At 36.1% G+C, this 22,191-nt stretch overlaps 3 protein-coding genes across 4 annotated transcripts in view; 2 read left to right on the top strand and 1 right to left on the bottom strand.

The window, feature by feature from the left end:
• The window catches only part of LOC118741033 (threonine--tRNA ligase 1, cytoplasmic), a 575,984-nt gene that overhangs the window by 6,060 nt on the left and 547,733 nt on the right, over nucleotides 1-22,191 (top strand). The gene's annotated exons all lie outside the window — the stretch shown is intronic.
• On the bottom strand, nucleotides 1,514-5,090 carry LOC118741050 (ras-related protein Rab6-like). The gene is made up of 2 exons (XM_036472858.1): nucleotides 5,037-5,090; nucleotides 1,514-4,908 (listed from the first exon to the last, which is right to left on the bottom strand). The coding sequence occupies exon 2, from the start codon at nucleotides 4,663-4,665 to the stop codon at nucleotides 4,039-4,041; it is 627 nt and encodes a 208-aa protein (XP_036328751.1). The 5' UTR covers nucleotides 4,666-4,908; nucleotides 5,037-5,090; the 3' UTR covers nucleotides 1,514-4,038.
• LOC118741048 (trypsin beta-like) lies at nucleotides 13,314-14,610 on the top strand. Its single transcript, XM_036472856.1, has one exon. The coding sequence runs from the start codon at nucleotides 13,794-13,796 to the stop codon at nucleotides 14,601-14,603; it is 810 nt and encodes a 269-aa protein (XP_036328749.1). The 5' UTR covers nucleotides 13,314-13,793; the 3' UTR covers nucleotides 14,604-14,610.

Raw genomic sequence — 22,191 nt, forward strand, 5'->3', positions numbered from 1 at the left:
CAAAGTACATGGTGAAGTCTCAATTGCCGATTTGATAACTAAGTTAAGCAAGGTACGCGATGAGTTCATAACAAACGAAGATAGCTTCTAGATTTGAAAGTTATGGCATGGCTTGAGAATGGAGGGTAGAAGGTAGGAGTTGCGGTAATTTATTATTTTTTTTTTCGATTTGTAATGCTTTTAAAGTACGCCTAATGCTTAAATATAAATAGTGATGTTTTCTGAGAACTCAATAAATATCCATAAAAATAAGGTTTGGTTTATTCATTAATTTATAAAAGGGTTCGATTAGGATGCAATTTAAGAAAACCGAGCCTCGAAGCTATCGAAATGAAAGCGCTTGCACATCGTCAATTTGCACCAGCCACACACAAAGTTACAGCAGGTGCACGCGACATGTTGATCTCAATGTGGAAGGAGACATGTTGCTGTCAACATTTATGTTGCTAGTTTGTGAAACATGTTGCAGTCAACACTTATGTTGCTAGTTTGTGAAAAACACGTTGCTATTATTGCGGGAAGCAACATGTTAAGGTTTCCGAAATATTTCATTTTCTGCTTCGTGCATTCGTTTTCGATCTAATGATCGGTGAAAAAGGTTTATTAGTTAAAATAATTGCATCAACATTTTTTTGGTTCAGAATATTCTATTCAATAGACTCGTGTTTGCATGGCTGAAAACCCCGGCAACCTTATGTTGCTACAAACTTGCACTATCGACATGCTTCGGCCTCATGTATTTTTATTATTATTACCACCCTTTTATTAGCTCGGGATGTAACTATGTAATATTGATGCGCCTAAAAGATGCAGCGATTTCTGTTCTCAAGTTACATACCTGATGTCAGTACGAATGGAAATTATAATAGCGAGGTTTTAGTTTTTTAAACTAATTTTATTCGGATTGTTTTCACTGCGAAATTTAACTGGCTAAAAGCTTAAACAGACGGCAGCGTTGATCCGGACTAACTCGGATTTAATCCGGATCAACTGCAGTTAATTCCGAATTAACGAGTTGATCCGGATCAACGCTGCCGTCTGTTTAAGCTTTAAAACAGCCTTTGAAGAATTAAAAAAAAATCCTTAAGGAAAAATTTGCCTCAAGTAGCGGCATTTTACTTTAACTTACTGAACTTCCTACTGATTTTGATTAATATTGTACTTTTTAGGAGTGTTAATAGCGTTTTACAAGTATGTACTACATTTTTATGTTATTCATATAGTTACGGCTTTTTGTATTTCAGTGGAGATGTCAGATAGGGCTTAGTTATATTAAGGTAACGATATGCAAGTATGAAATCCTAAGGTGTGGCAACTACAATCATATCGTCGACGCCTTTGCAAAACCGCCCAAATCGCCGTTGTGGCAAAAAAGAGATTTGGTAACCCAGGCATCGAGATTTATTCATAAAAATTGTAAAATCGTTATTATGGTATTATTTCGAAAACAAGTGGAAAACATTTTTTTTTTCTTTTTCTCGTATGAGTGTCCCTAATAAATCTCTTTAAAACATACTTATGTTTATACCTAAAATTTTTTGATAAAACAACATCTTTATGTAAATCGCTGAATTGCTTGATTTCTATTCGACATTGAACGATCCACGTCCATAAGGCGCTTCGCACATTTGCCGTCCAATCATAGTTGCGTTACTGTATCTCCTTTAAAATCACCAACGGCCAATCATAGAAGTGACAAAAAACTGATAAGTGTAACATTTGCAAAAAAGCAAATAATTGTAAAGAGCGTTGTTTTATACGATATAATACCCATCCATTAGACAAGGAAATATTTTATTGACAAAAACATGGTTGGAAGTATTGCAACACACTGACGATACCTTCTAGCAAAATTCGACATTAAAACAGAGAGTATTCGCCCAAAAAAAAAAAAATGTTCAAGATTGGATGTGCAGAAGCTCTTGGAATCGTTGCATGACAATTGTAACAATGATGAAAGTATTTGGACCACAAAGGTACAGAAAGGCAAAGTTGTTTTGTTAAAAACGATGTGTGTACATACATCTTATATAAATACATACATATATTATAACTAGAAAACTTATAATACTTCATTATAGGTTATTTCAAAAAACTTTATTGCAAATATGTTGTTCCTTTAAAAATATGTTCACGTAGCAAGTGCAATTTCCCACTGATCATTCAAATGCTATAACTTAATTTTAAATTTGCTTAAAATGTTTTAATTTTTCTTCATATATGTACATACTGCTTTACGAATACATATTGTAGTTGCTTAAAGTTTCATTCATGCGTTTTACTACATTTATCGCAATATGTACGTATGTATGTATGCATCTATTTCATTACGTGCACATATGTACATATGCATGTATTTTGTAAGCTGCGTTATAAAATTGGTTTTGGTGGCCACTAATACGAAGCAAATCATTTTATTTTTATTTTTTTATTAAATGCGCTTTGCATATCTTTCATAAGATGCCACCAATAAATTTGTATCTACTTTAAATTTTTTATAATTATTTTTTATTTTCTTCGCTGAAATGTAATGTAATTATGTATTTAAAATGATATACTAGTTACTGCCTCGATTGTAATTAACTACTCGTATTCTCTTAAGCGATGCATTATATTCAACTTCATAAGCTTGAGCACATAGTGGTAGCCGGTTACAATACGCTTTAATTAAATTTACTTTGCAGAGCTACAACAGCAGCGCGGTTCAAAATTGTATACATACATATATGTACAAATTAGTAATAAAAATTAATTCATCAACATAGCCAGTAACAGGTAAAGTTAACGACTTAAAAAAATGGTACTCAAAATAGATTTCTACAGATTTGCAAAATGTAAAGTAGAAATAACACCCATGTATGTATATTTTTTATAGATGATCGCTTGCGCTTATATTGCATAAGAATATGGAATTTTTTAATACCTTCACAGAAATACTCGAAAAATAGGAAACAAATTTCTGATAAGAACGCTGTAATGTTTACTATGGACTGAAAATAAATTAAACGTTATCTATACCAAAGTTTGTTAAAAACACACCAAGTTACAGAAAAACGTTCAACCATGATAAAACAGGAAAAGGGAATGTTTGGTAAATATGAGAGCTCCCTTCAATCAAAATATATATTAGTATAAAATAATTTCGCTTTAAGAAATTTAGCTAAGTCAAGTTGGATCAATTTAATAAATAGCTGTCTTTGAGTTACTTTTGTGCACACTTGTTCAATATTTTATTCACTCTGTTACAGTTACTACTGAATTTCAGTAAATAACGATTTTATCTAGCTTTATAAGTACATTTATAGATCCAAGAAGCTTCGGTTAGTAAATAAAATAGGCGATAACGACATTCATGCACCTAAATTTATGCAATAGATCTTCAATCAAAACGACTGTTGGAAATCTCAAAGCAATACTAGTTGCGTTCCCCAAATTTTCTGGGTTAAAAGCTGTAAAACTGTCAAAAGGCTAAAAAAGCCAGAGAACCGAGTACGGGACCGCTTTCTGGCAAATTCCTGTAAATTCTTGCAACTTCTTGCGAGTTAGGGAACGCAACTACTGCATGCAAATGTAATGTGCACAATGTAGGCAGTTATTATTAAATAAAAAAAAAAACTTTCTTAACTATGCGTATGATTTTTCAATTTACTACACAACAGCTGCTTGTCAATACCACCAACTACCAACCATCAAGCTTTGTAATTGTATAGCGTAATCAGATATTTTCAACTCTGGTTTCATTGTAAATATTTCAACTCTAAACTCATTCAGTACGGATTTTTGAAGAAATCGTTTCTTCGTATTAAATGCTTGTATGCGCCTACCTTTATCGTTACGATCATTTAATTTTTCAGTTAATAAGTTTTAGTTTTATTTACGTTATAAATAAACTTAAACATAAAATTGTGGTCCTCTTCTTAGGCTTTCTTATACTTGTCTACGTCGTCATCATACTGTTAAGTTATCATTAAGCGATCGCCCCTACTTCAATTATAATATTATTAATTAATTAGATTGTTCACTACATTCATTGAATCTTCAGCAGGCACATCCACCCTCCGGATCTTTTGATTCGTTAGGTGAATCCTTCAGCACAACCTCTTGCATATCTTCCGAGGGTTTATTATCAGTCGAATCCATTCCAGGCAGCGCTGCCGCAACGCGTCTAAACAGTTGCTTCACATTATATCCGGCCTTCGCGCTTGTTTCGATAAACATCACATTCAGTTCCTTCGCCTTTCGTTCGCCCTCCTCTGTGGAAACCTGTCGTTTATCTGATAAATCGGTTTTATTACCAACTAACATAATGATGACGTCACTGCCACGTTCCGTGCGCACATCATCAATCCATTTGGATGTTTGATGGAAAGAGTTTGTATTTGTTATATCGTAGACAACGACCGCCACAGTGGAATCACGTATGTAGGATGGGATCAGTGAACGAAAACGTTCCTGGCCGGCTGTATCCCATAGCTGTAGGCGAACGGTGCGATCTTCAAGGTACATGGTTTTCGAAAGAAAATCGATACCAATTGTCGCCTGATACGTGTTGTCAAAGCTATCGTACATGAAGCGTGTGATCAGCGAAGTCTTTCCGACACTCTGTTCGCCGAGAAACACCAGCTTAAACTTGCGCAGGGGATTGCCAAATTCGCCGGATGACATGTTTAAGGGTAATTAGTTTTAATTGTGATGATATTTACTTGATTAGTTTACGTCGTCTGCTACTGTTTCTGTTTTTGCTTACAGGAGTATCGCCGATGAGTCCTTGCTTTTAATCCTGTTTTTAGCACTCCTTTCGATTTTTCTTCTTGAACTACTCGTCGTTGACGTTGGCGAAGCTGCTTTCTTTCTTCTTTTTCCCTGCTGACCTCTTTGATTTGGGTTGGGTTACTTGGATTTGATGCACTATTTAAAAACAACCACAAGAGTCATCAACTTCAGTATAATTATAGCACTGAATATTTTCGTTGTGAATTAAACGCGTTATTTTTTATATTTTTAATACAATTTATAACTTTTTAATCTTCACCTACACTTTTTATATCGCTTTTTCATTAGTCACCGTCAGCAATCAGCTTATAACGTTATATTTGTACTGCGTTGCCGACGTGTGTCGTGTTAAAAAAGTGTCAAAAGACCAAAATGTTTTTTTCTTGCTTAGAGATGCCATATGGCATCAAAAATCGTAGAAATTGTTATATTTGGGGTGTTCACAGTTCGTTCCAAATAGACAATGAAGTGCTGTGTTTTAAATTGCGACAGCCGCCAAGATGCAAGAAGCGTAGGTGCAAGTGTAGCGCTGGGACGAATCGCTGCATTTTGTGTACATAGGGCACGGCAATGCCGTTCCCGAAATGTTTCTCTATTATTATATTAACAGCATTTCCTCACAATGATTTTGTTTCTGCTCCACGCAGCCTCCATTAGCAAGTTAACTAATCCATCCCGCGGAGATGCTGCTGCAGTTTTCTGCAGCAGCCTTAATTGCAAAGCAATGGAATGTACTAAAACGTTCACTACCCTCAAATAGATTAGGTGAAAAATGCAATATTTTCGCGTTTAGCAAAATTAAAACACGTTTTTCGCTGTAAAGTGAACTATTTTGGCAGTTTCAACTCGTTCTTCTTTTCGCTCTATTCTTTGTTTACTTGTGGTACACAAATGTCGCAATCTTGTATTCTATCATTCTTACTTTTAAGGAATAGTTAATGGCCTGCTGATGTATTTTCAGTTTTTATATACTTAATACTATGTCTCCACTGTGAGATTTATTGAATATTTAGCCCTCTGAGGAGATTTAACGTTAAATCTTTTGGGATTTACCATATAGGCCCGTTTACATAGAACTTTGGCGTTGCGTTGGCGTTGGCGTCGCTTCAACAGCTGACTATGAATACATGAATTCAAATGCAGCCGTCCACATAGCCAAAATTCGACAACGCTCACGCCAACACAAAGCAAAAAGATGGCCAACTCTCAACTTTTCGCGTGCGTCGCTCGTCAGCTGTTGCGAATAAATAAAATTATGTGAAATATTTTTCCTTTTTAATCAAGTGCGGGCAAGAAATATCGTTTTTAATGCAATTATTGATATGAAATATTAATTTATCTGTCGTTAATATGTTAATTTAGTGGCCCAAGGATTCGCCGCCAAGCGTTCATTGTAGCAAGCATACTTTTAACGTGCGTTCTGTCAAACCAACGCCAACGCCAACGCAACGCCAAAGTTGTATGTAAACGGGCCTTATGAATTTAAATCCCGAAAGACAGTAGATTTAAGTTAACTACTCAACGCAGGGTTGCACGAAAAAAAAGTTGAATGGCAAAAGTTGGCTGGCGACCAACTTTGTTGAAAGCGATTAGTTGAAATTCCGTTCAACCATAAGTTGAATGCAAAGTTGAACAATGAAAACACCTTTTTATGGCGAATATTTTGATATTTTTTCATGTCTTGATCTTTTTAGCCCTTCAACTTTTTTTTCGTGCAACCCTGCGCTGAGTTGAACGCAAATGTTGAATGCAAAGTTGAACAATGCAAACACACTTTAAGTCAAATGATATTTTTATTTTCAGTATACAGTTGCGGACATTGAAATCTAGCCTATTAAAAAACATGAATTTTCATATATTTAAGCGTGTTTTTATATTTTAGTTGGTTTTAAAGGCAAATAACTGTGGTTGTAATAAATTAAGAATATATTATTTCAAAAACTACAAATTCAGAATATATATTTTATGATAATATCATGATTTCTATAAATCTTTTACGCACGACATAAAATTTATAAAATTCGGTAATGGTTCTGATTCGATAACATTACACCAAATATCCTCTAGAACTCAATTCGACTCTAGAAATGCATTGCCAGTCATATTTGCTAGCTAGGTCTTCGTGATATGCCAATGGCCAAAGATTGGATTTTCGGTTCCCTCTCATGAAGAAGAGAGTTTATTTCCTCAACAACTCTTTAAAAAAATTTCTTAAAGTACGGAAAATGATTCGGAATACCGTACTATTCGTTACATTTCGCAAACTATATATTATACATATTTACCACGAATAAGAATCCAATAATATTAAGAATTCACATAATGAAATTCCGCTCCTGGTACCTTCCTTTTATCTGTCTGAATTTCCATGTCCGCAACTGTATTTATAAAATCATACGAAAGCAAACGTCAAATATTTAAAAACGTGAACGTCAAACATATCTCGTTGTGTCAATGGAGACGGTTGTGATTTAGCAACAGGATTTATTAAATCTTAACGGTTAAATCTCTCAGTGGAGACATAGTATAAAATCAAATCTGTGAAATAAAAATTCAATTTCCAAGTTTTTGCATTGAAGTGACAAAAACAAAAACAACGTGAATCAGATGTTTCTCAAATTCTTGGCACGAAATGTGGTTTTTTGCGTTCCCGTACTTCTGGACTATGTTCCACTTTTGAGAGCAAATTTTTCGCTTATTCTCTAATTACCGGATCCGGTCCGGATTGTTGTTTATCGCAACGGTAATATGGCACCTGTTTGAGGCCCCCTTTAAGGTTTGCGCCAACAGGCGCGGAACGGTACTGTGGGGTATAACCCCATGATCCAACTACACAAGATCTGACAAAATGAACCGAAAGAAAAAAGTAATTTTCTGGCTGACGTTTGTAATTTCGGCGCCATGTTATTTTCTTTGAAAAGTAAACAAAGAATATGAAGACGAAGCATAAAGAAAAAACCTGCAAACAATTTTGTAGCTCATGTTTGTGCTAACCAATTATTATTTTTGTACGTGTTTTTGCAACCAATCACCGCGCACTTCATTTTAATTACATTTGCACATAAAGCGAAGCGCACATTGGCGCGATTCTGTCGTTGCGAATACGTTTCGAATTCGGCTGTTAACTTCGAATCCGCAAACGTGCGCACACTTGAGCGATTTTTTCGCGTCGATTTCCGATGTACAATTCACTAAATTTTCCCTTTATTTCGTGTATTTTCGCACTCGGCGTGCCCAAATCTTACAAAATACTATTATTACGAACGTTTTTATTAGTTTTTGTACATTACACGTTTTTTTTTCTTTGCCTTTATTGCTGTGACACCTTTCTTCTTCTTCTTTGACGCCTTCAAAACGCGGCTTGCAGCGGTTGCAGCAGAACATTGAATGTTCGAAAAATTCGCAGCGACGGAATCGTGCAAGTGTGCGCTAGCGCATTAAGCGAAGCGCACATTAGCGCGATTCTGTCGTTGCGAATACGTTGCGAATTCGGCTGTTAACTTCGAATCCGCAAACGTGCGCACACTTGAGCGATTTTTTCGCGTCGATTTCCGATGTACAATTCACTCAGTTTTCCCTTTATTTCGTGTATTTTCGCACTCGGCGTGCCCAAATCGTACAAAATACTATTATTACGAACGTTTTTATTAGTTTTTGTACATTACACGTTTTTTTTTCTTTGCCTTTATTGCTGTGACACCTTTCTTCTCCTTCTTTGACGCCTTCAAAACGCTGCAAGCCGCGTTTCGAACGCGTCAATAGAGAGGAACATTGAATGTTCGAAAAATTCGCAGCGACGGAATCGTGCAAGTGTGCGCTAGCGCATTAAAATGTATGGGTAGCATTGTTGTAATTTTTGGGCTTGCGGATTCGCAACGACAGAATCGGGCCAATGTGCGCTTCGCTTTAAAATGTATGGGTAGCATTGTTGTAATTTTTGGGCTTGCGGATTCGCAACGACAGAATCGCGCCAATGTGCGCTTCGCTTAAAATTTATTGAAAATCGCTTGGCATAAATGCAGTTGGGCTCCAAATCTCAAGTTAAAAAAAAAATATTGGAATCGATAGAGATGATTGAGCTGAGTATAACGGTATATTTCTTTTTTTGGGCAAACAACAACAACAAGAATTATCAAAGGTTAAAGTTCAAAATAAGCAATTTTTGAAATCAAGATTTCTCAAAAACGAATGAATGGATTTTGAAAATTTCTCTCAAATTTGATTCCCTTTTATTTGCTATACGTACTTTATATATATGTTGTATAGTTCTTACAAAAATTGAATTAATGTAAAATAATAATAAAAAAAAAGATTACGAACCCTAAGTGCGACCGACGCCGCCTACGCAGAAAGGAGAATTGAAACAATTTGCATTAATTCAAAAAACTCTAAAAACAACTAGAATTGCTCCAAATCATATTAAAATAAGTTTCATGAAAATAGCCATCCACAATTCGCAGAGTTTTGCGATTTTCTAAGAAAAGAAAAAATCAACTTCCATTTTTTGTCACGTAACGACACCCTCTTTAAATGCTTATATTTCAGGACCAAGCAGTTAGATTGATTTCATTTTTCGGTTAAATATAGAGCTAATTATATGCTATACAATGGCCCAAAAAGGTTAAAGAAAACAAATGGTATTCCTTTTTTGTATCACATTGAAATCGTACGACTGTCACGTGCGCCACCATGGGAATGCATGAACCATCTTTCGTTCATGATGGGAATGCCCATATGTGAGCCAGAGTGTCCAGATTTGCGATTTCGCACCAATTTTGCGATTTTTTTTTTGGATATTTGCGCGTAAAAAATTAGGAAATCGCCATTGCCTATTTTTGGCGATTTTTCGCCTTCAAATAATTTTTTTGCAATTATAAAAATATAAAAAACTTAGTTTTCCACGATAATTTTACAGAAAAGGCTAATGAACTGCGTGATAAACTTGACTTAAGAAGCATATTAAAAAACTGTCAAAAATGTTTAATCACCCTAATCCAAGAACTTTTGAAACGATTACCTAGTCAATTAAATACTTTTAAAAAAGCTTTGATTTTATCACCAGAAAAGTGTGTGAATCACAAGAGGGCGAGTCAAGAGGGACCTGGCAATTCACTATTTGACTTTGAAGGAAAGAAAAGCAGCGGAGACTGAATATTTAAATCTTTTAACTTTCCCATGGAATAACTTTTCTCAGAACCATTCCATCCGACTCTGAAGAATTTTGGATAATTGCTTACGGAGTGAAAACCGCAACAGGCAATAAAATGTTTGGAAATATAAGTAAATTCATATTATTATCCTTGCCGCACTCACATGCTTTGATGAGCGCGTTTTTTCCATAATGAATTCAACAAAAACTAAGATTCGAAATAGGATGAGGTTGGAAAACCTTAATTCAATAGTTCGAAGAAATATATAGTTTGTGCTGCAAAACGTTTCCAATATCAAACAGTATGTTATCAAGGTTGAATAGCTCAATATATAACAACAGAAATGTAAATCAATTAGGCACTAAGGCGATTTTGAAGAAATTGTGGAAATAGCTGATCTCGTCTTATTATAGGTTTTTATTTAATTTTTAGCGCCGCGCTCTTAAGCGGATTGTACGATTAATCAATTAATATGAGTTATAATAAATTTAATAATTGCGCAGTCCTATTGCAAAATGCGTTGAAACAAATATTTTTAAAAAGTATGCGTATTTTGAAAGAAAATTGTTTGTACATCACTATTATATAAGTGATTTGTGTTATTTATTAATACCTTCTGAAAATATTATATTCGTTTTTGGGTTTAAAAACTATATTATAACAAGATCTCATTTTTAAAATAAAAGATTTGTTAAATCGATTTCATGAATTTTATTTAAAAAAAATTGGCGATTTTTGGCGATTTATTTTTTAATTGCGCTTTTTTTAAACAATCTGGATACCCTGATGTGAGCACCCAAACAGCCGCGGTGTTGGAAGTGCAGTACAAAGCGGTACAAAACTATACCGCAGCGGGCACAGTTGGCCGGGTGGTATAAGCAGATATATCGTAAGCAGAGTTGCAATTAAGAGCTAGAGTTCTATTAAATTACATTAATAATTTGGTTGTTAAAGTCTGTTTCCATAGGCCCGAAATTGCGCAATTTCGCACTCAACTTCAATTTGAAATTGTAGCTGTTTTCACAACCATCTCAATTTCAATCTCAATTTCGATGACAGTTTGTATATTTGTTTATTGTTGTTTTGTTAGTTTTGCTTTGCTCGGTTTGTTTGTTTTGTTTTTATTTCCTTGTTTGCCAAGATGAGGCAATTTCGTCCATCCATACGATCCATACGCAATTTCAGGTGACAGTTTTTTGTATGGCCAAATTGAGAATCGTATCGCAATTTCAGCTGAATTTAAGAATTCTGTCGAAATTGCGTAATTTGGGCGTCAAGGAAATGAGCTTTTACCGAAAGTTTACCAACCTCAAGTATATCAATTGGCACTTTCAGTTGCATACATGAAATCGGAATGGGTTTATTTCGGTATACCGCACTGCATTACAACCGGTCAGTAAAATCTAAACAAGTTACTGCACACATTTTTGCGGGCGCACACTGCACACTGCACACACTGGGCGCAAAATTTGCCAAGACAATTGGTATCTATAATCTTTTTTATTTTTTAATGGGAAATATACATACATACATGATATGAAATAATCGTGCATAACAACCACCTAATGATAGCAGCTTGCATAACTCCATCCATTTTTTTATTTGTAGAAAACGATATTTTCATTTCTCAATACCAGGCGCTCATACATGTGAAGTTACAAGCTTTCTGTTTCTGCGCACAAAATGATTTGTATAAATTTTTATATTTCCAAAATTCTACTTTGAACTTTTCACAGGTTTCTACAAAAAAAAAAATAATAAAATAAAAAGTTTTACAAACAAATTTATGCGTATATAAAGCTTGCTACTTTATATCTATGAGCGCCTGGTATAGGGAAATGAAACTATTGTTTTGTACAAATAACAAGAAAGTACAAGTCTAAGTACGGGCGGAGCCGATCATTAAACACCCGGCGCAAGTATTAAATAAGCCGGGGTGGTTTTACCCCTATTTTAAACATCTTCGATAGAACGTTCAGTTAGACATAATGAGATAAACTTATATAGTCATGTATGGGCGGTATCACCCTCATTTTACAAAATTCAAAATAATGTTACTTCTTTTCAAGGGATTGTTGTTAGTATCAATTTTGATTAAATTAGCGTCCTTAAACTTCGAAATATAGAAGTTTCAAGCATTTCTAAAATTTACCGTTATATCTTAAGTGGCCGTAATTTTAGTCCGATTTCAATAATTTTCAACGTTTTGCTTCTATGTGGCAAGCACAATAACCTTATCGAGTTTGGTACAAATTGGTAGAACGGTCACCGAGATATATATGTATATGTAATCATAAGTGGGCGGTGCCACGTCCATTTTCCAAAATTTTATCATAAACGTATTTCTTGGTAAAGAATTGTTGCAAGCATTAATTTTCAATAAATTAGCTTTGGTATTTACAGATTTATCGAAGATTTCGTATTTCTCTAAATTACCGTTATATGGGATGTGAGCGTGGTTATTGCCCGATTTTAAAAGTTTTCAGCCATTTGGTATGTTGTACCAAAGCCAACAACTGTGCCAAGTTTGGGAGAAATTGGTGGAACGGTTACCAGGATATACACATGTAACCATAATATTCTTATTTCTCGTCTAAAAATTATTGTAAATATCAATTTTGAATGAATAATCTTCAGTAGTTACTAAAATATCGCAGTTTTCGTATTTCTGAGAACTACCGTTATATGGGAGGCAGGCGTGGTTATTGTCCGACTTTTTCCCATTTTCAATACCATCCGTCCTACGCTCGAAAGAAGTATACGAACCAAGTATCGTTGAGATATCTCAATTTTTACTCGAGTTATCGTGTGCACTGACGGACGGACGGACTGACAGACAGTCACCGCTTATACGATTTCTCTTTCCATTCTGATCATTTATGCATACATTTGTCTATATCTATCTCGATTCGTTCTGCCTGTTACAAACAACCGTTATGTGAACTAAGTTATAATACCGTTGTGCACAAGTGCGCTCGGGTATAAAAAAGTTTGTTTTATAAAATTGACCGCAAGCTCGATTTTCGATTTTCCTTTCCCTAAATCGCCCAAATTACGCACTGTGCACCGAGTGTCCACAAGGCTGCACAAACTGCCAATACACAAGTGCGCCTCTTGCTTTCACCAGCGGTGAGCGCGATGGATGCAGCAGGCTAAACTCGTACCTGAGCAGAACAAACGCAGATGTGCCCAACGAGTGCGCGGCATGTGTCACATCATGACTCACGGCACATCTTCGCATGCCCCCAAAACCCCACTCAGCGAACGCCCTTGTCCCTATGAAACAACTCAATCGGAGTTGCACACTTCCTGGGTCTCCCGTTAGTTGAAATTAACGACGATTGAGGGATGAACCGATTTAGGCACGCGGAAAAATAAAAAAATTTAGCTTACATACATTTTAATCTGGTAATGGATCTAAATGAAAAATTTTCGGGAAAGATATCAGAATATCACAGCAGAAGTAAAAGAAGACAGTCATCATAATTAATTAAATTAACTAAAATAAATACTTTACTTCAATTTAGAGCCGCTTTTATGAATAAAGAAATAATCTTTAAAAGAAAAATCAACTTATCTCTTAATCACAGCTATTATAAAATTGCACAGCTGGAGCGTTTCTAATTGCTTTGATTAGATAATAGCTTCTGCTACATACATATACAACTGAAAACGTTAAATACAAATAACCAAGTGCCAATACCATCTGATAACAGAATTTCAAAGGAAATGCGAATTCTTAATTAAATTAGTAAATAAATAAATGAAAATAAACCGAACGTAAGTGCGTTTTATTTTAAAAAGCAAAATTATCGCGCTTCAAACTTTGAATGATCAGTTGTTGACTAAACCCCGAAGTAGTTAGAAAGTATGATTCTTCAGCGTTCGATAATTTTTACTTTGGCTCTTTTTAGCCAATATATTGTCGGTTTAACCTTGCCGGAAACTTTAATCAATGGACGAGTTGTGGGAGGAGTTGCTGCATCAACTAACGCAGCACCTTATATTGTTTCGCTCCAACAAGGAGGTGTGCATTATTGCGCTGGTAGCATTTTAAGTGCAAATTGGGTAGTCACCGCTGCCCATTGCCTCGCTTCAAAGTCACAAGTTTTGAGCAGCACACTTATCGCAGGCAGCAACAATGTTGATGGTACAGCAAGTACTACGCAAAAACGTACAATCGACTGGTATGTAATACATGATCTGTACACTGGCGGTACTGCACCATACGATATTGGGCTCGTTTATACTGAGACAGCTTTTCAATGGACAACTGCAGTAAAAGCGGTAACATTACCATCATCTGGAGTGGTGCCAACTGGTAACGCGAATTTATATGGTTGGGGTTCTACGTCGACTACATCTGTAGCATCTTATCCCGCTCAGTTACAGGTCGCCAAAAATCTACCAATTATAAGTGAATCTTCATGCGTCGACGCACTGGGATCTAAAGGCGTGGATGTTCATTCAACGAATATATGCACCGGACCGCTCTCTGGAGGCATTGGCATTTGTACATCTGACTCTGGTGGTCCTCTGGTTCAAGAAATTAATGGGAACGCTGTATTAATTGGTATTGTTTCTTGGGGGAAAATTCCATGTGGCCAAGCTAATTCACCATCTGTTTACGTACAAGTGTCTGACTTTATTTCATGGATATCGTCCAATAAGAAAACATAATTTATAAACAAATATCGAAATATGTTTATATATTCAAGAAATAAAAATGCAAAAAACGAATCGCATCTAGTTTAAAATTATTTTATAATAACGGACTTCACAAAATAGGTTTCCACATGAGCCCGCGGATTCCCGCGGGTACCCAAATCAGCCCAGAAACCGTTCCTCTCGCTAGAATAGTGGCCAATAGAGAGCGAATACGTTCCACTTTTGGATTGCAAATGTCTTCTTCTTCATGAGTGGAACGTGAATTTTCAAGTAGCTTTCAGCGAAAACTGGTTTTCGTTTGACAGTTTTTACATGGACGAAAACACAAGTTTTAGGTCGAAAGCCAGGGCTCGAATCGTAACATCAGTTCACGGATCGAAAACGATACGATAGAAAATTACGTGATACGTCAGGCAGTATAAGCTGAATGGGACTAAGGGCCGGTTACTCAATGTCTGGTTAACACTAATCGGCGGTTAAACATCGTTATCGACGACTTCGACTCTATGCATGTAACAGGGAGTCGGTAACGTCGATAACTTTGTTTAACCGGAGATTAGTGTTAACCAGACATTGAGTAACCGGCCCTAAGAGCCACTTTTCCAGCCATTAGCTAAATACTAGAAAAACAGCTATTTTTAACTATTGGTTAACTAATGGATGTACATTAGTTAACTGCAGTAAACCATTAGTCAAACTGATACTGTGAAATAAAAATGGTGGTTTAATATTAACATAGTAGTTAACTAATAACTGTGAAAATGGTCCTAAGACCAAAACGAGTTTTGGGATTGTGAGCTGAAGGCTGTTCACACCGGCTGTTAGTGTTTTTGTTGACATTTCTTACATCTTTACAATTTTGCTACAAAAAAAAAGAGCAAAATGCTTTTCTTTCATCTTCTTTTCCTTAACAACCTTTTTATTCAATTCTTATTTTAATTTGGCCACCGATTGGAATGAGTGGAACGTGAGTTTTCAAGTAGCTTTCAGCGAAAACTGGTTTTCGTTTGACAGATTTTACATGGACGAAAACACAAGTTTTAAGTCGAAAGCCAGGGCTCGAATCGTAACATCAGTTCACGGATCGAAAACGATACGATAGAAAATAATACGTCAGGCAGTATAAGCTGAATGGGACAAAGAGTACGTTCACGTATGTCATAATCCGAAAAATGTGTTTTTACGTGACGAGTAGTACGATATCGTATGTGACGATTCGAGCCCAGTTTTAGCAACGAAAACATGTTTTCGATGTCGGTCAGAACATAGTATAAACTAAGTTTAGTTAAGCCCAGCTTAAACTCTTGACCAGTTTTTCAGTGCGAGTTTAGGGCCGCTTCATAGTTGAGATGTTTTGTAGGGCAACACTGTTTTTTCTTTATGCAGATACAAAACTTAAGCTATTTATTTGCACTTTTGATACGATCGCGTTTAAATTTCTGATAGATTATATCGCGTTTAAACTTCTGAAAGATTATAGGCGGAAATTTAAAGAATTTGTTAGGTGCCTCATGTGTTGCCCTATGCAAGTAAACTCCAACTCAAATTGCGTTTTTTAATTTTCTTGCGCACAATTTTCATCTTAAGTATGAACGTTCCGCTTATTTATGAATGTGCCGTTATACAAATCAGTCTGTTTACGTGTCGCAAAAAATTTTAAGTTTTTTCATGCTCTTTCATCTAAATTTTGGCAGCTGACTATAAATATACAACTTAACAGCTAATAGTTTAAACTCGGTTTAGCCCAGCCAGATTGGGCGTTTAAACTTAGGGCCGGTTACATTGAGTACCCGGCCCTTAGTTTGCACTCAGTTTAAATAGTTAAACTCGCATTGAAAAACTGGTCCATAAAGCGAAGTGTTTCGGAGTGACTTGGGAGGAAAAGTGTAGTGATTATCGAAGTGAAGTGAAGAAAACTATGTGAAAATGAAAATCAAAGTGGCTTCTTCCAAATAACCGATGACAGATGGATGATTCATTAGGCGTCTTTTTAGTATCTTTTTGTGAAGAGTTACTTTGCCATACTTAAAATTTAACAAGAATTTGTGCGTGGGATTCATCACTGAATCCGTAACAATTTTGATGTGTTTTGTTGTGCTTGCATTAATTCGCAAAATGCTAAAGGCTAGACTATCGAAGGTTATAGCTGTAAGATCTGCAGCAAAGCTGATGATTCATAGATGGGTTGCTGTGACCAGTGCGACAGATGGTACCATTTTCGGTGCGTTGATGTTACAGCTTCGATCGAGAACGTGGACTGGCGCTGTGCGGAGTGCTGCACTGCGTCGCGCAACATTATGGTTGGGCTGGAGAAAGGCCAAAAGGTGCGATGGACTTGCTAAGAATACAAATGTACAAGGTAATGGTGGGGCACATGCCATAACGCCGTGGAAGGCGATGTCGACACACGCACACCAGGTGGCCCACGCAGTAGTGCCAGCGGTATGTCAGCAAAGATGCCACGACCACGTGCCGAAGCTTAAGAAGAGCTACAAATCCTTCATAAAGGAGAAGCGCTAATTGAAGGGCGCAGAAAACTTCTACAAAACCTCGAAATTGAAGACGAATGTTCAGGTCTGGACGAGGGGTTGGACTCAACCTCGGTGCAAAAGTGGCTTAATGCAACTGGGCTCACCTTGCACAACACTGCCTCACCGAAAACACCGCATCAAGGTCACAAAACTTCAGCCGCGCAACCAGCCGGTCCCTCGGTTTCTCTCACTCAGCCAAAAGAAGTACACGACGACGGCAATTTTCAGCACCAGATCCAGTCGCTGCTGGAAAAGAACTCCAGAAGTATGCACAACACGGACCTTCCCGCAACTGGCGCGACATGAATACCTAAATTGGTTCCCAAATGCTCGTCATCACCGACGAATCCTAAGGCAACTGCCGAAGACATCCCGATGCAGCCACTCTGTCTCACCAAGAATCAGATTGCTGTGCGCACTAGTGTTGGTAAAGACTTACCTAAGTTCAACGGCAAACCTGAGGACTGGCTTTTGTTCCTAGCCACTAACCAGCAAACTACCGAACTATGCGGGTTTCCGAGGGTGAAAATCGTTTACGTTTACGACACGCTGTAGAGGGAGCCGCTCGGGATGCCGTCAGGAACTTACTCTTACATACATACTTCATGCGTATCGCAAATAATCGACACGGTAAGAATGAAGTTTGGGCGCCCCGAGCTTATTATCGCTGTACTCGTGACATGAATCCAGTCGTAAAGGAGAATCGTCTTGAGGCTTTAGTCGTCTTAGCCTTAAGGCTCTGTTATGCATACTTGGCATTGCATGCACTGCTATACCATTTTTACGTAGAAATCAAAAACCAACAGACTTCTACGTATGTAGTGCTGTGCGTTCGATAACCGATTACACGCGCGGCTCATTTAACAGATTTCTTATGTGACAGCTCTCAAGCCATGCCAAGTATGCATAACGGAGCCTTTAGAGGTACAAAATGTATGCGGAGCAATGAAGGCTTCGAATATGCTGCGAAATCTCAACAACCCCGAGCTGGAGCAAGAGCTAGTGAACAAGTTGCCCGGACTTATTGCCGTATGCACAAGTTGGAGCTATCCTCCAGCAATCTTGAGAACTTCGCGGACTGGCTATTTCAACTCGCCCAAGGAGCGAATAGTGTACTGGTGTCGTCCGTGTCTTCAAAACCAGCCATGGATACTTAAATGCTCACGCTGGCGATCAGAACTGGAAAACACAGCTCGTGCGTTCCGCCGTATGCGGGATAGATAGCTGCGTTTTCATCAGTGTTGATATTTGAGGTTTTTAAACTGTACAAAACTAACTAAAAAAACTGTAACTTTTTGAGCTTAATTGTACTTTTCACCATTTCCATCATTGCACTACCTCGCGTTTTACTTCAACTAAACATACACCTTTTTTTCTACTGCAGTGAGTTTATCTTTCAGTTCATTGTACAGCTTTAGTTGGTGTATACTTAATTTAACGTAACTTATCATTGAGATCTCTCCGACTAGACGATAAAGCTACAAATAAATTCTTAAATTATATTCCAAAAATTATATATAAAAAAAAAATTTTAATCAATCTGAAATAAATAGCCCAACCCGTGTAACCGTATAATTTTGTGGCGAGATGTATATATATATTCAAATATGAAAACAATAAGGACAAAAAATAAATACAGAAGATAGATCAGTTTATATTGGGGAAATTAAATCACATAAAATGAGATCAGTAACACTAAAATGGAAGTCCACAGTCGAAATTTTTAGTTCCACCGCATGAAATTTACGTACAACTTTACTTTCAACCCTCGAGTTATTCAATTCCTTCGTTTTCTGCAAGATCGTCATTAGGTAAACTGCATTTCCAAAGATTTTTTCAAAATAAATAGCGCTGGGGGATATTTCACCCACCGGTGATAAAAAAAAGTAGCAATAACCACAACGTTCAACACTAATATTACCATTCACAATCAGGTTTACTTTCAAAATTACAATTCAGAATTTCGTTTCGTACCAAATATGAAATGTAGGTATGTCCATTTACTTAAACGCAAACGGATTAATAATAAAAGTGGCAGAGATTTCAGCGTTTTATACAAAAGGATTTTTGATGTTGAAATTGTACTTAAAATCAGTAAATTGTACTTTTGTACTTTTTAAAATTAATTGTACTGAAAAAAGTACAATTGTACTTAAAATATCAACACTAGTTTCCATACACCATCCCTTACTTCTCAAACAGCGGAACAATCCAGTTAGCTCACCTTTGGTGAACTCCACGCTAAAGCCACACGGAATCAATTTTATTTCAAATTTCATATTTTTTTTAGATGAGAACTATAGCTATTTAACCCATATTCGCTTTTTGATTCCTGGAAATCAGGGACCGTAACGGTTATAACTTTTATTATAAAAATCACTTTTTAATCGTTATTGACTGAGTTTTATTTTTTGCTCAAAACATAACGATTATTTTTTATTTTATTTTTTACTCAGAAAATAATCGTCATGTTTTGAGTTCTATTTTTTGCTCGGAAAATAATCGTTACATTTTAAGTTTTATTTTTGCTCGGAAAATAATGGTTACGTTTTAAGTTTTATTTTTTGATCGGAAAATAATCGTTACGTTTTAAGTTTTATTTTTTGCTCGGAAAATAATCGTTACGTTTTAAGTTTTATTTTTTGCTCGGAAAATAATGGTTACGTTTTAAGTTTTATTTGTTGATCGGAAAATAATCGTTACGTTTTGAGTTTTATTTTTTGCTCGGAAAATAATCGTTATTTCTTGAGTTTTATTTTTTGCTCAGAAAATAAAACTTAGTTTTTGCGTATGCGTATGCGCATGCGTGAATAGACAGGTGGCGGCTGCATTGAACTTTAACGCCGCTGCGGAGTGCGTAATGAAAATACAGAGAGCAAGATACAAGGGCAGAAACAAAGACAAGGGCAACGACAAATCCACAGACTCTCACAACCTATATTGAAGGATCAAGCCAATGACAAAGATAAAGAACAGGACAAAGTTAAAGATAAATAAAAATACAAGGATAAAGATAATGATGAAGATGAAGGTCAAGATGAAGACAAAGATGAAGATGAATATGGTGATGAAGATGAAGATGTTCAGCCCTTGTCTTTGTCTCTGCCCTTGTTTCTTGTTCTCTGTATTTTCATTACCCACTCCGCAGTGGCGTTAAAAGTTCAATGCAGCCGCCCCCTGTCTATTCACACATGCGCATACGCATACGCAAAAATTAAGTTTTATTTTCCGAGCAAAAAATAAAAATCAAGAAATAACGATTATTTTCCGAGCAAAAAATAAAACTTAAAACGTAACGATTATTTTCCGATCAAAAAATAAAACTTAAATCGTAACCATTATTTTCCGTGCAAAAAATAAATCTTAAAACGTAACTATTATTTTCCGAGCAAAAAACATAACTCAAAACATAACGATTATTTTCTGAGTAAAAAAATAAAACTCAAAAAATAATGATTAAACTTGATTTTTATAAGTAAAAATTAAAAAATAAAAATCAGTGCCGCTGAAGGTATTCCGAGTAGTAAGAAATATATTGGTGTACTCCTTATGCACGCAGCATTTCTCTTTCAGTGTGATTTTTTGAGTAGAAATTTTCAAAAGTAATCGTTATATGCGGTCCCTGCTGGAAATGTATTTAAAATGCTTTCGAAGTTACTTACAATTTGATTATTTTCTCTAGGCTTGCTGCACTTATTAAAAGGAATCGGATAAATTAGCAGACTTTTCCTGTTGTTTTATAAAAAGTTGGATAAAGTAGTATACTTCGCAAAGTGAGTTTTTTGTCTTTTTCGCCAATATTTTTCAGTAGTCAAAATTAGACAAAAACAACGCTTCTTCGATTCCCACTAACCTATAGTCTATATATATAGGCTCAGTTAAAGAAAAAACCTAATCATGTTTAAAGTACACCATCTTTTGTATTCATGTTTTAAAATAAATTTAAAAAAAAAAACTACAAATGAATGATGTAACTTTTTTTAGGTACAATCTGTCTCTTTTAGGTACATTTATTTTATGATATTAGGTAGTCTGAAATTTCCATTTTTTATCCCTGCTAAAGAAGTGAAAACTTGGAATAAGGATTATTTATAAATGAGATTCGCCCCAGAAAACGTTTCTCCGGCGCGATGGTAGCACTAGGTTTGTATAGTAACTTCTCCAGTAAAACATTGCAGCAGTAAAGCAAAATAGAGCGTAAAATTGAGAAGAGAAAACTAGCAGAAAAAGTTAGGTCGGTGTTATGCAGACAAACTTTTGTTTGCCAAATTATATGGCGGCTGCTTAGTTTGCTCGGAGGTGGTTATGTCGAGTTTGACACAGGGTTGCACGTTCATTATGGTTTTCATGGCTATTGCCAACACGAAATGAGAATTTCAGATGTACATAACGCGCACAATTAATATATTTTTTATGATATCGTATAGGCAATTAACTGTGCCCTAATCTTTGAAGCTCCTACAGCATAAATTCAGTTCTCTGGCTTTCGGTATCACGGCAGTTTTTGTGTATAGCAACAATTGTCTAAAATTTTTGTATATGACAACACCGAATTTGCTGCAGTTTGACCAAACAAAATTAGTTTGCTGTGAGAGTCGCCAAACTCGCTCTCTCCGAGTTTGCTGCAACAACAATTGCACGCAGTTTGCCAAACAAAATTTCTGCATAACACCGACCTTATACTGAACGCAAAAACGCTGTAAACATTTTACTATTTATAAATCAGTTTTAAACACAAGCACTTACACGGTCTAGTACATCATTAATATTTTGATTTCCACCTATTTTACTTTTGTTTGTGCTAAACCAATTCAACAAATGGCGGCTTTTGACATTTATTCTTCTTCTTCTTCTGCTAGCTAATTTCTGCTAGTAAAAATTTCACTAGCAAGAATTTGCAGCTCACCGGTGTTGTTACGCTCTCGATTCAGTGCTCTCTTTCAAATTTTTTGGGTTATACACTTTTCCAGTAAAAATTTGCTGGTTCCAGTACAAATTAGTACTGACTATTGGTTACTATACTGTGGCGAATACTGCGGCAACACAAAGCGAACAACGAGAAATAGGCA

Source organism: Rhagoletis pomonella, unplaced genomic scaffold, assembly GCF_013731165.1.
Source record: "Rhagoletis pomonella isolate Grant_MI unplaced genomic scaffold, Rhpom_1.0 Rhpom_scaffold_00006, whole genome shotgun sequence".
Lineage (NCBI taxonomy): Eukaryota > Metazoa > Arthropoda > Insecta > Diptera > Tephritidae > Rhagoletis > Rhagoletis pomonella.